The sequence below is a fragment of the Panthera onca genome, chromosome B1, assembly GCF_046562875.1.
Source record: "Panthera onca isolate mPanOnc1 chromosome B1, mPanOnc1 haplotype 2, whole genome shotgun sequence".
In the NCBI taxonomy this organism is placed as follows: Eukaryota; Metazoa; Chordata; class Mammalia; order Carnivora; family Felidae; genus Panthera; species Panthera onca.
Window position 1 is genome coordinate 184,080,289 of NC_138342.1, and position 14,262 is coordinate 184,094,550.

Below are 14,262 nucleotides of genomic sequence, written 5' to 3' on the forward strand. Positions count from 1 at the left end.
AATATAAAAGAAGCTTTCTCTTTCCCCTCATTAAAAGGAACATTGCCACTCAATACAAAATACTGTACTTGACGATTTTTTCCCCATATGCACTTTCCCCATCTTGTAGCCAATTAACACTCTGAAGTATATAACTAAGATGACAAACAATTACTGAATAAAATATTAACCTGAAAGCAAACTTGCACACCTAGTTTGGCAATATTATTGACTATTTGTGAAGACCAATTGCTAATACATACTCTGCTCCCTCCAACCCTTCTCTGAAGTAGGCAAAAATCTGACTTACCAAAAACAGAGAACCATATTCAAAGGTCTCATTCATAATTTCCTTTTTTAGCTCTTGTTTTTCCATAGGTGTCCCATTTTCTTTTTCACCCTTCTTTTCAGGGCTAATCCCATCGATGTCAGAAGTGTATGTTATTTCCAAGCATTCTGTGCTTTCCATTTTAACAGGGAGTATGCCTTTCATCTTCTGAAAGAAGGTAGCCACGGACCCAGTCTCATATGCTGAATTAGAACTTGCTTTGTCAACATCTTCCTGATTCGATTTCATGGCAGATGTTGTTCTTGGAACCTTGTGTGAAGCATTTTTAGAATGAGTTGTAACATGCACAGCCTGGCTAGTAATGAGTTTATTAAATTGCTGCTTGTGTGTCTTGTTAATTAGGATTTCTGCTTTTGTATCTGCATTCAAGTCAGACCTTGGTGTTTTGCTCAAAGCTGTCAACTGTCTTGAGGAAGACACGGATAAGGGTGATGAGGCAACGGTTAGCTGAGATCTGGGTGTGACCTTTGATGCAGCAGGGTCTTTGGGCTGCAACACTGGTCTAGACATAACTTTTGCTTTGACATTCTTGAAGTTTGGTCTTGGGTAACTTATAATTTCGGTTTTTCTAACTTTGCTGCCTATTGGAGTATTCATTTTAGTTGTCAATTTTCCTAGATTAGGTTTACACGTGTTCACAGGTGCCCCCTTCAAGCTCGGTACATTTCTAAGTTCTTGATGACTCTTCTCCACTTTACTACATTTCTCTGCCACTTCAATAGGTGAAATAGAAAAGGTTGTATTTGGGGGTTCTAGGACTGGTGTTGACATGCAAACTGTATTATTTGTGTTAATGACCATATCATTTGCATCCCAACTCAGTTCAACTGACGAAGCCATCTTCTGTCCCAGTGGGCTAGTCAGTATCAATTCTACGGTACGATTTTGGGTTTCCAAATCCTTTTCATGAGAGGCATTGTGTGCATCTCCAGCCACCGTGACTTCATGTTCTGGGTTCAGTACTTGGGCTTCACTTTTATCAAAAGCTGGCACCAGTAAAGGGCATTCATCATCTATAAGACAATTGGACACTGTTTCTCTGAGATTTTGGCCCATTTCCTTTTGCCCATATGAGGCCTGTGAATGTGTCTCACTATTTGGTTCATCTTTCGATAAACAAAAGAACTCTTGTAATACAACCCCATTGGGAACATCCATGCCCTCAGAAACTGGTGTTGGAGCTTGTATCTCTTTTTCTCCAACTAATCCTTGCTGTGACCCATCTGTGTAGTCACTGGTGATCTGTCCTATGGAATACTGACACTGAATGCCAAGATCTGGAACAACAATACCAGTTTGCATCACATTAGGAAATGCTATGTACGTTGTATCTTGGGCCTCTGCTGCTGTGGCTTGAGGGTTTTCAAAGCTGTCTTGATCATAATTCAATTCTCTCACATGTATCTTATCAGAACAGGGAGATGTAGAACAGGATAAAGATGGGTTTCCACTCCTCATGCCGGTCGGCTGCAGATTTCCAGTGGTATGCAAAGACTGACTCTTCCCAATGGCATGACGTGTTACGAAGGTGCAGTCAACATCATCCACTGTCATGTCAAATGTCTGGTTTGGCTCCAAGGCAGTAAGACAATGTGGACAGTTCAAATCATCATCGTTGGGTTTCCACACAAAAGGCAGCGATGTCTCAGCACTCTGGTCCCGTAATGATTCCAGGGAATGACAACGGTTAGACGGGTACTTTGGCTCCTCTGTATTCACAACGTGCACACAAGACTGACGTGTGGAGGCTTTGTGGGTGTCTAACACCTCCTTCCTAATCAACTCACTTGACGACTTTTGGTGATGAAGCACTTCTACACACTGAGGAGTTAAAGTATTGTTTTCATCAATGTCCACGGCAGAGCTGGTTTCATAATCAACCACCATGTCATCCGGGTTCGCAGAGTTCCAACTCACACTATCGGCTGAGGAGTTTTGTGTATGTGGGGAGTTTTGGTTGTATGCACAGGTATTTCCATCTTTACCACTGAGAAGTAAGGACAGCCGTTCATCTTCTGTCTTCTCATCTGAATTATCATCATTCATCCTGAATATCAACTTTAAGCCTCTGCCATCTTCTTTCTTCTTTCAATCCTTTCAAATGAAAGGAAAGGAAAAATTGTCTATCTCCTAGGTTTTTTAGCACAGTCGAAAGCTTCTAAGATGCTTTCAGGTTGTAATGATGTGTTGTTCCCTGGAAGAAATAAAGTGATCAGTTCAGGAAAGTATTAGAAAAATTAACAAGCCACCACTTCATTTGTTTCAACCACTTATTCTTACATTTGGAACCTCAACCTGCAGACAGGGGTAAAGTAGCTCAAGTTTCACATCTTTTCAAAAGTGCTTTTTTATTTGAGAGACTAGGGCAGAAGACAGAGACAGTGCTAACATTTCCCCTGTGACTGACTTCACTTCTCAGATGCCTCCTCCCTATTTTCATTGGTTCTTATTTCTCAGAAGAGGGAAGGAAGCAAAACCTAATAGCCTTTCCTTGTTGGTTAACCATCGGTCCTAATTTGCTGAGGACGGTTCCAACTCATTCCTGCTGCCCCAACATCATCAGTAATAATGCCCTTTTCAGTTTCAGAAGACCCCTTAGTGTTTGTGTGGAGAGTGATTACCAGACAGACCTGGCAAACACAGCAAATAAACTAAAGATCAATGAGGATTTAGGGCATTGGCATTTTTTTCCTTGCTTTCATTCCGTATCTCAACATATTTCAAAGGTGAAAAAACACTGTTGGCTCTTAATAAAGTGGTATACTCTTAGAAGTCCCTAAAAACAGTAAACTGTATAACACAGCAATTCTACTCTTAAGTATCTACTAAAGAGAAATGAAAACATATGTCTGCACAAACATTTGTGCAAATATACATGATTAATAAAAGCATTACTCATAATAGCCAAGTGGAAGCCTATGTCCATTAACTGGTAAATAAATTTTAAAAAGCTATATACCCATACAATAGAATAAACAATGAGCAACAGAAGAAAATGGGAGTATAGATACATCTACAACATGAATACATACAGCGTTACAGCTTAAAAATATTATACTAAGTGGAAAAAGCCGGTCACTGAAGATTACTCATTATGTGTTGTCTTTACATGAAATGTCCAGAATAGGCCAATCTATAGAGACAAAGTAGATCAGTGATTCTCCAGAGCTGAGAAAGGGTAAGAGGGAAGGGAATGAGCAGAGACTGCTGATTGGGGTGGTGTTTCTTTTGAGAGTCATGAAAATGTTCTAAAGATTATGGTGATGACCGTGCAATACCATAAACACACTGACAACTACTCAGTCGCACACTAAAAAAAAAAAAAAAATCATTAAAAACCACCCATTAAAGCTTTCAAATCCAAGGATTTTTGCAAATAACTAAAATTTGATTATGCTTGCAAATAACTAAAATTTGATTATGCTTTTGGTCAAACTGAAGTGCTTAAAAAAGGCCCAAATGCTCAAGGGAGGACTTCAAATAAGTCACACAAGATATACTTTTCAACTGAATTGAGTTTCTAATCCCGGTTAAATGTCAATCAGATGTCATGGCTCTGTCCTAAAGATATAAATTATACATGAGGGGGGACAATGGCATTCTGTAACCTGTAAATTTGTCAATTAAGAGATCTCATTTTTCTATTTTGTAATCCTCTCTCTGTAATCAAACTTCAGTGACCTACACACAACCAGGAGAACAGGAACCATGGCACAAGTGAAAGGATCAGTATCTTCATGAACAGTGCTCTGTTTCTGGCCATGCATCCTGAAATCAGCCGTTACTGGGGGGTGGGGGGGAGCGGGTGGAGAAGAAAGGCTGCAATGTTTCTCTCAATAGCACGCACGTGTGCACATACGAGCACTGGGCATGTGTGCGCACACGCGCATACACACACACACTCGATCAAAAAAAAGATTCCGAATCCTAAAATAAGGCCTGTATGAGTTTTTACACTGATGGAAAATATAAACTACTTATTATTCTCCCACTATAGTTATTAAGTCAATAAAGAAATCACTGAAGTGATAGTTGTTTTGACTAGCACCTTAATAAAAGCTTTGCTGAGGCACAATTTTTTTTAATCCTGGGGTATAAAACATGTTCAAGCTACATATTTAAATCAAGAAGCATATTTATTCATTTTTTAGACTTATGTGTGTGGAGTGGAAAGTCAAAAATCAGTAAACATATTACATCTGTCTGTTTCCATAAAGGTCAGTATTTAAGAGATTCTGGTATAAACAAATATGAGCACTGTAAACAGAAGCTTTTAACGTAAATCACAGAAGTCATTTGTCTATATAAACACAGTCATTAGATTTAATTAAGGAGTTTTACTTCCTGAGTTCCTTCTTCCAATGTACATTTAAAAAAATGATTTAAAAACAAAACCCTGATTAAAATGGAATAAAGTCAAGGCATTTCAAGTTATTTTTAAGGCAAATGAATAATAGAATACAAACATATAATAAGATACAGACATTCTATATTTAGGTTGTTTCTAGTTTTTCTCCTTTATAAGTAACACTAAACATTTTTGTAATCATTGACTACCTGTGATTATTTCCTTTGGAAAAATTTCCTAGAAATAAAAGCATTACTGAGCCAAAGATTAGGATTTGTTTTTATGGCTTTTGATATAGTCTGCCAAATTGTTAGGTGAAAGGGGGGTAATTCTTTATAAATGTTAATATGTCTGTATTATATATATAAGACCTGAGTTTTACTTTTAAAGTTTATGCATTTTATTCAGCATTTTTCTCAAGTATTTTTTGCAGGTCATTATAAAATAAAAACATTTTTAATTGTTGTGGAATTCCACTCAAGTTTAAATGTTTTGGACTGACAAGTCAGTAGTTTACAAAGAGTAATGAAAAAGTGAAGAACCCATCAACCATCCCAACTTTCACATGACTGCTTAGTATAATTGGGTTTACCTTTTTTTTTTATTCACAAAATACAAATTCCATACTTGGTAAGCAAAGCTTTAAAAAAAAAAGTCACAGAAAAATGCACTAAGAAGAAATACTTCAGGAGAGTTTTAATAGGAAATAAATTTACAGAAGTGTTTTCTACCTTTGTAGCTAAGACTAAAAAAAATTCATGGTATAATGGTTCAGATACTAAAAAATTCTCAAGTTTAGATCATCAGTTCCAGGGTGAGTTGGAAGATCAACATTCACTACCAAAAATGACAGCTGTGGAGCACTGGGTGGCTCAGTCCATTATGGGTCCGATTCCTCATTTCAGCTCAGGTCATGATCGTAGCAGCATGGGATCGAGCCCTGCATCGGACTCCGTGCTCAGCACAGAGCCTGCTTAAGATTGTCTCTCATTCTCTCTGCCTCCCTTCCCTGCTCGTGCTCTCTAATATGAAAGTTTTCTAAAAACTAAAAAAGGCAACAACAGCTTTAAGTCATCATGACGAATATACAGCCATGGTCAGGAAACGGGTGACCAGAACTCCCTCAGGAATTTTGTCAAACAAGTTAAAAGTCAGCCTCTTTGTCTGGTGGCCAATATTATCCCTCTCCCACTGGAAGAGCAGTACCTAAATTTCTACCACATGCTGTACTCGTGTTCTTGGACAGGATGCTGAGATTTGACCTGACCCAGGAAGTAATGTCTTTGCATTTCTATAATTGCAATGTCATTTGTGACACCTTCAAAGTTACTGTTTGGACAATACTTTTTATTAAAGCAAAATCAAAAGTTTAAAAAAAGGCAAAAATGTTGGAATCAATGATTCTCAAAGGGTTCATTTCTCAAGTTGTCTTTCAGCAGTCTGATCTACCAGAACAAAGTAGAATGAGCAAGTTTCCTTTTTAAGAGTGCCATGATGACATCTTTTTCACAGAACATTTTAAATGAGAGCAAACAAATTCCCTACTTGTTAAGATTTGAGAATATGAAAGGCTAGCTCCTCTTGAAAAGTTACCAAAATACACATCTTTCTAATCATTTGTAAGGTTAACAACTAATATGTACCAAAAGAAATGGTCAGTGCAAGAACTACCTGTGCAAGATTTGAGGTATTTCAGTAGTTTGGGAAAAAATGAGATTACCTTCTAAACTGTAGCTTAAGGATGATTGTTTATTCTCCAAAATCAGAAATTCCCGTATTTATTACAATGAATAGATACACCTAAAAAGTTGTGTCATATTAAGTCCTTATGTTATAAATGAATTTGCTATCCTTATATTAATTCTAGAGGGCATTTTTTTTAAAGTTTATTTATGGAGAGAGAGAGAGATAAAGAGAGAGAAAGGGAACCCCAAGCAGGCTCTGTGCTGTCAGCATGGAGCCTGATGCAGGGCTCGATCACACAAACCATGAAATCATGACCTGAGCTGAAATTCAGAGTCAGATACTTAACCCACTGAGCCACCCAGGAGCCCCAATACTAGAGGGCACCTGTAAGATCTAATTCAAATGTCCTCATTTTACAAGTGAGGAAACCACCTCTAGGACATAAACTACATGCCTTGGTCAAAGTGCTTTCTAGAATATCACTACCAGGTTATTGAGGAGTGGTGTGCCTTACTTGCTGACTCAGCTATGAACTCAGTAGGCGCTTATACATCAGGTATCTTCTACATCTTCGTGTTACCTGTCATGTCCAACCCAGTAATTTGAACTATTAACACAGATAAATTTGCTCCCTCATCTGGCAATTATAAAGTATTTCCAGAACCCACATACCTGTGAAAACTAGTTTCATTACTTTATATCCACAAAGAACTTTAATTTTACTCCTTATTTATGTCTACATATGGTGTGCCAGTTTTAAGATTTGAATACAAACAATTATAATTTACACCTTTCAAATCGCAGAATCTTGTCAATGCTTCTTCAAGTTTTTATGAACTCACAAATCATACCACTCAAGCTCTCTATGCTTCAAAACCCAAAATATTACCTGGTCTTCCACTTATTTTAGAACAAAAAAGAAGACATATGTCTAATATCTGAGCTATCAATCTTGTTCTAAAGTGTAAAGAAGTTGAACAAAAAATCATCAGCACGTGTTACTGACGTAGTCACGAATCTCTAACTTCTGTTGAAACCATTCAAGGTGCTAAAGGCTTTACCCCTAACCCTCCCCCTATTCCTGTTCTTCACAGTTCTAGCTAAAATGCTTAAATTAGCTCCTGCAACCTACCTTTTGACAAACTCGACGTCCTCCAGCAGAGTGTAGTAAAGCACATCTTACCCATCCCCCCGCCCCCCGAGCCAAGAACAAGCGTACTTAATAGTTTCTCAAGAGCATCATGATTTCCAGTGAAGCCACTTCAACAGGAGGAAAGCTAGTGTTGGCCTAAAGGATTTCAAAAATGAAGGCTATGGAAGTGCCACAAGAGGGCTGGACTGTACATGCGACTGGGCATTTGAGGGAAAACTGCAGACCGATTCAGTAGGTCTGGGTTTGTCTCCATCTCCGTGGTGCTGCGGAAGCTCTCAGTCCACGGACCACGCCTGGAGCAACCAACATGTCGCAGAGAGCTTTAAGAATGCCCGTCTAGTCGAGGTGATCAATACAATGAGTGGACTGGCAGAGCAAAGCTACCACATCCAACTGTAAAACTTACTCTAACTGGAGGTACACTTTCCTTACCTCTGAAGGCCTGCTTCTGTACTTTCCTCTCCGAGTGAATACTCCCGTCCAGAGCAAATTGGAAATTTTTACAGTCCTGGAGAATGTTTCTTCTAAATCCACTTGAGTTTGTTCCTTCCAGGTGGAGGGAGTTCAGTCAGTGTAATGTTTCTACCCCTGTTCTTTTTTACTCCCTCGGCCCAGAAGAAATAAAGTGATTAAGGGATTCTGTAAATCTGGGAAGAAGTGATGGGTCAAGGACAAGGGTGAGTTGAGTGGCATTCGCCTCAGGCACTAAATTGAAGACAGGATCAGTAACCCTGCGCATTGGAGCCATACTGGAGCCTGAGGCAAAGGGCAAAGTCAGGAATACCAATCTTATCTCGAAGGTATTTTTTTATATTTTGCTCAGTATGGATTTTTTTTACATCAATTCTGATTGTTGATAATAACATGTTAAATATTATTTATCTTAGGGCGCCTGGGTGGCTCAGTCGGTTGGGCGTCCGACTTTGGCTCAGGTCATGATCTCACGGTCTGTGGGTTCGAGCCCCACGTCAGGCTCTGTGCTGACAGCTCAGAGCCTGGAACCTGCTTCAGAGTCTGTGTCTCCTCCTCTCTCTGCCCCTCGCCTACTTGTGTTCTGTCTCTGTCTCTCAAAAATAAGTCAATGTAAAAAAAATTTTTTTTTAATAAAAAAATATTATTTATCTTGTTCACTGAAGGTTTCTTGGCACCCCTTACATTCTCAACTTCAGGCCAAGGCCTCACTCTTCTTACCTACTCCCAGCCCTACTGCCCACCGAGCATAAACCCCGGTCTCCTCCAACGGTAGCAAGCCCTGTCCCTACGGTGGAAAGCTGTAGGTGAGGCCTGCCCTCTTCCTGCTCTGAGGTGATGGCTAAGTCTGTCTCTCAAACATAGCTCTGTCCATCAAACTACTTCTCGTCTATAACTCATCTATAATTATGGCTAAGATTCTCTAATTATATAATCTGCAATTGTAATTCATCTATAATCTCATCCGTAATAACGTATGTGCTATTTTTCAAAGGTTCATAAACAGGAGGAGGAAAAAGGCACGGACACTACTCCTAAAAGTTAAAGACCAAACCTGAACATGTGCTGACCACAGCTCTGGAACATAGTCCAGGAGGCCAGAGCCCTGGTGAGCCAGGCATTTCCCCTTCGGTGTGGGATCATGGGGGAGGTCCACAGAATCACCCAGAAAGGACTGTCGTGGTGCAGCAACCCAAGGAAGCATGTGGGGTTTGGGGCAGTGGCTTCTCACCATTTCAGGAGAATATATTTTAACAAACGGTTCAGCCACTCCTAACAGCACTCTTGAAATGGAGTTATTCTTTAACGGGCCCTGTCAAAACTGTAAATATACCCTACGAAGCAACAAACCATGAGAAATCGACAAGGAGCCATGTTTGCAGGAGCAAAACACACACAGAGTAACCTGAGCTTCTGCCGTGAGCGAGGTAGACGGCACTTTGGTTCAAAGCACAGGTCAGAAGTTTTTTACAAGTTGGTGGTTTGCAGCCTCCATCCTGTAATCCAGCTCACTTTTTCGTTTATGATGCTGTTTTTTTTTTAATGTTTATTTATTTTTGAGACAGAAACAGAGCATGAACGGGGGGAGGGGCAGAGAGAGAGGGAGACACAGAATCGGAAGCAGGCTCCAGGCTCTGAGCCCTCAGCCCAGAGCCCGACGTGGGGCTCGAACTCATGGACCGTGAGATCGTGACCTGAGCCGAAGTCGGACACTTAACCAACTGAGCCACCCAGGCGCCCCTATGATGCTGGTTTTAAATAGCATAGACCAGGCAACAAACTCGAAGCTTAAGACCACACATTCTTCTGACCTAAGTAGATAACTCCAGCTCATGGCAACTCTGTCCACAGGCAAGCGGGCATTTCCACGGAAGGAGGACTGCACAAGGCCGTACCTTGAAGAAGACAAAGTGTGGACTGCACATCTATCACAAAGCCAGTTTAGGCCTTGGCACGAGCAAAGGCTTCTAACAGGCAGCCTTTCTGGGCAGGCCACCCAGATGCACCTTGAACCATCCCTGGCAGGTGTGGGCCGACAGCAGAAGCTCCACCTGAGTCTAGCCGGACAGCAGAGAGCTGGCTGGCCGGCACGCGGGAGACACAACTGCACTGTAGCGAACAACATCTTCATAGGCCTTTTTTGACATTTAGTGGCTGACACAGTATTTATTGCTTTAAAAGGGCAAAGCGGATTTCTGTGTGCCTTCCATAAAACTAGAACATGCCCAACTTTAAATGATTACTAATGGGTCTGATAGGCGGTGCTAGGCTCCTAAGTCAGCCCAATTCCACTCTATTTGTGGACAAGAAGGTAGTGATGGACGGGATAAGCTGGAATCCATGTGTTTTTTCCAACAACTCAAGAATCCCAACACCACGTGCACGTACACATACAATCATACCCCAAGACAACAAAGCGTTCCCAGTTAGCACTTGACTGGATGGTGAAATATTAGAGATACATCTTCCCCAGGAGTCAGGTTCCCTAGACTGAAGTACATCCAGAGCAAGAGGCGTAGCTCTTATGACAAAATCCTGAAAATGGCCTGCTCCTCAACGAGTGACAGGTTTGTCACTGGGCGGGGGCCCGCCTGCTGCAGCACAATGGTCTTCAGAAACACTAGACACTACGTTCTGAGAATTTAATTCTTCCCTGCTTTACTCCTTCAGGACTAGGGGATTGGGTCGTTTTCAAAATGCAGTGGTTTGGGGGAATAGTGCAGCAGGGGACACAGTTCTGTGATCACCCGTGTGCCCCCTCACACAGTGGGGGCTGAGAACTAGCACAACTTCAGGGACCACATAAAGACAGCCTTTCCTGTGAAGCAGCCTGCACTATGGCTGCCGGAAGAATTAGAACCCCACCTATGTTCCAAGAATGCCTTAGCCTGTCTGGGTGGCTCAGTAGGTTGAGGGTCCAACTCTTGATTCTGGCTCAGGTCATGATCTCATGTTTTGTGAGTTCGAGCTCCACATTGGGCTCTGAGCTCTCAGTGCAGAGCCTGCTTCAGAGCCTCTGTCTCCCTCTCTTTCTGCCCCTCCCTCACGCATGTGTTCTCTCAAAATTTTTTTTTTCTTTAAATAAAAAAAAAATACTCTAGCTTGACAGGGACCTGGTAAGATATGCTTATTGGAATTTAATTCTAGGGTTTGTTTGGTTTTTTTTCTTTCTCAAAGTCTCCAGAACGTAAGCTCTAGCAGGGCAGGATTTTTTTTTTTTTGGGGGGGGGGGGGGTCTGATTTATGCACCAAAATATCCCCAACGACTGGAAGAGTACCCAGAGTGTTTTCAATAAACATTTGTTGAAGTAATGAATTATGAAAGGGCCAAGAGAATTTTATTTTGAACATATTTGGACTTGAATTTGCAAAGTTAGACAATGCTGCAAATAATTTTTCCCTGGGAATGTGACAGTAGAAGTTTATATTCAAACTTAGGCATCACTATATTACTGGCACCTTAACTTTGTCACTGGATCTCACTACACACCTCTACGCAAGACAACATGTCTGTTTGTCATTTGCAGTTGAAAAGAGGAAAGTAAATTAAGTTTTGGGCACAGAATGGCCTTGGAATTTATGTAATTAACTGCCAGAGCCTTCAAACTCTCAACTGCCCATCAGAAGTACTAGAAGAGCACCCAAAGGGACAGTGGTGTCACTAGGGAGCAAATTCTTGACAATGAGCAAGTCACTGGTTAACCATGGGCTAAACTGCAAGTGTGATTTGTTGAGAGAACAAGAAGTAGGGATGTTGCAAGTGAATACTTCTTCCCCTGTGCCCGAAGCTTTTTTTTAATGGGGGAGCTCAATGTATCCTTCTTTGCTTTGATCTGACCCTTTATTTTCATCCTGCCTGGAGAAGGGCAGTAACACATCAGACTAGAAAATTTGGGAGGAATAAACAGAGCAAGCTTGGCTGAGCTCCTCCCACTGTCTTCTTGGGGATGAGTCCACCCGTGGGGAGCACAGGAGCACTCTGCAGTTCAGAGAACAACCCTGTGGTAACTCAAAGGACCAAATTCCAAGGTGTGCTGATAGGGAGCTCCTTGGTGTCTCACACTAAGCCATCACCTACCAAATATCCTTCAACAGAAATGAGTTGATTTGTTCAAAGGCTGGATACCTTACTGTGTCATAGTTCTCCACTGGTCCAGAATCCAGATTAGGAAGAGGGGTATTACTTATGAGACTGGTCAGTGAATACTATACATTTTTGTTTACGCTTCCTTAATTCCTACCCACCACCATTCTACTCTTGTTTCCATGAGTCTGACTACTCTAGGTACCTCCTATGAGGAATCATGCAACGTTTTGTCCTTTTGTGGCTGTCTCATTTCACTTAACCTAAGATTCACCCATGTTGCAGCATGTGTCACTATTTCTTTCCTTTTCAAGGCTGAATATGTGTCATTGTAAGTATATACCACATTTTGTTCATCCATTCATCCACTGACACTTGGATTACTTCCACCCTTTGGCTACTGTGAGTAATGATGCCATAAACATCATGTATGGGTATCTCCAAGACCCTGTTCACAATTCTTTTGGGTATATACTCGAAGTGGAACTGCTAGATCATATGGTAATTCTATGTTTAATTTTTTGAGGAATCAAGACTGTTCTCCCCACCATCTGTACCACCGTATGTCCTCACCAGCAATGCAGAGTTCTAGTTTATTTGCACCTTCACCAACACTTGTTTTTTTTTTTTTTTTAAATATAAGAGCCATCCTAATGTGTGTGTGTGTGTGTGTGTGTGTGTGTGTTTAGAATGAGAGAGAGAGAGAGCAGGCAAGCAGGGGAGAGGGGCAGAGAGAAAGAGAGAGAGGGGGGGAATCTTAAGCAGGTTCCACACTCAGAGTGGCGCTCAACGCAGGACTCAAACACAACCCTGGGATCATGACTGGAACCAAACTGAAGAGTCAGACGCTCAACCCACTGAGCCACCCAGGTGCCCTCTCCTTGTGGTTTTGATTTACATTTGCTTAAGTACTCCTGATGCTGAGCATCTTTTCATATACTTAATGGCCATTTATCTTCTTAGAGAAATGTCTATTCAAGTCCTTTGCCCATCATTGAATCATTTTGTTATCATTACTGAGTTAGTCCACTTTTTAAAAATCATGATTGGAACACCTTGCTGGCTCAGTCATTTGAACGTGAGACTCTTGGTTTTGGCTCAGGTCATGATCCCAGAGCGGCGGGAACAAGCCCAAGAGCCTGCTTGAGATTCTTTCTATCTCTCTGCCTCTCTCATTAATTAATTAATGAGTTAATTAATTAAGGAGCTTATTTTCCTCCTGAGAAGCAAGATGAACTTAAAACAGCATGCTGGAGCAGAGACATTTTTCAATGCCGGTTACGGGCTGAACAGTTTCTCACAAAAAGACATCTTGATATCCTACCCCTACTCTTTATGAGTGTGACTTGTTTTTGGAAATAAGGTCTTTGCTGAGGTAATCAGGTTAAGATTAGGTCACTGGGGTGGGCCTTAATCTGACTACATAGAGTCCTTATAAAAGAGAATGAACAGAATAATGCCATCCAAAGGCACAGACACACAAGATGGCGGCCATGGGAAGGCAGAGGCAGGGACTGGAGTTGTGCAGACAAGCCAGTGAACAAGCAGAGCAGGAAGAGGCAAAGAAGCATCCTCCCCGAGAGGCTTCAGAGGGAGCCCCGCCTGCCAACACCTTGATTTTAGACTTCTAACCTTCAGAACCGTGAGAATAAATCTTTGTTGCTTTAGGCCACCTGTTCTGTAGTGCTTGGTTACAAACTACCACAACTCCCTTCAAGGAAAATCAGTGCATTGTTCAAGTCCTTTCATGAATTGGTTGTTTGGAATTCAGAACACAGTTTCCATTATTTAAAAAAAAAAACAAAAAAACACACACACTTAAACAATTATGAGGTTCCCAGAGAGCCTATACATGACATTTTAACCCATAAGGGAACATGGCCATTGCCCAGGAGTATGGTTATATCCCCCAGAATTATGGGAAATACAGCCAGCACTGCACATGGGGCCCTAAAGGTCAGACACACATATTCCTGACTGTAGCCACAGCCGCTAGATAAATCTTTTCTCCTCTCATCGACCAAGTGGGAAGAGTAATTACTCTTCACCCAACCACTTCGATAAAGTGATTTCTTGCTCTATGTTGCCCAGATGGTGAGAAGATCTCCATCCTTGCTCCCCTCACACACCCCTGTATACCCCAGGTATACAGACAGTGACAAGAAGGTTTAGATTCCCTCCAAGTTCTCTGT

At 41.3% G+C, this 14,262-nt stretch overlaps 1 protein-coding gene across 5 annotated transcripts in view; it reads right to left on the reverse strand.

Annotated features, from left to right (window-relative positions):
- MTUS1 (microtubule associated scaffold protein 1) overlaps positions 1 to 14,262 on the reverse strand; it is a 172,158-nt gene that overhangs the window by 116,751 nt on the left and 41,145 nt on the right. For all 5 annotated transcript variants that reach the window (XM_078445378.2, XM_060653058.3, XM_060653060.3 and 2 more), the window contains exon 2: positions 290 to 2,522. In XM_078445378.2, coding sequence (XP_078301504.2) covers positions 290 to 2,374 — 2,085 coding nt within the window. In that variant the 5' untranslated portion in view covers positions 2,375 to 2,522. The remainder of the gene's footprint in view (positions 1 to 289; positions 2,523 to 14,262) is intronic.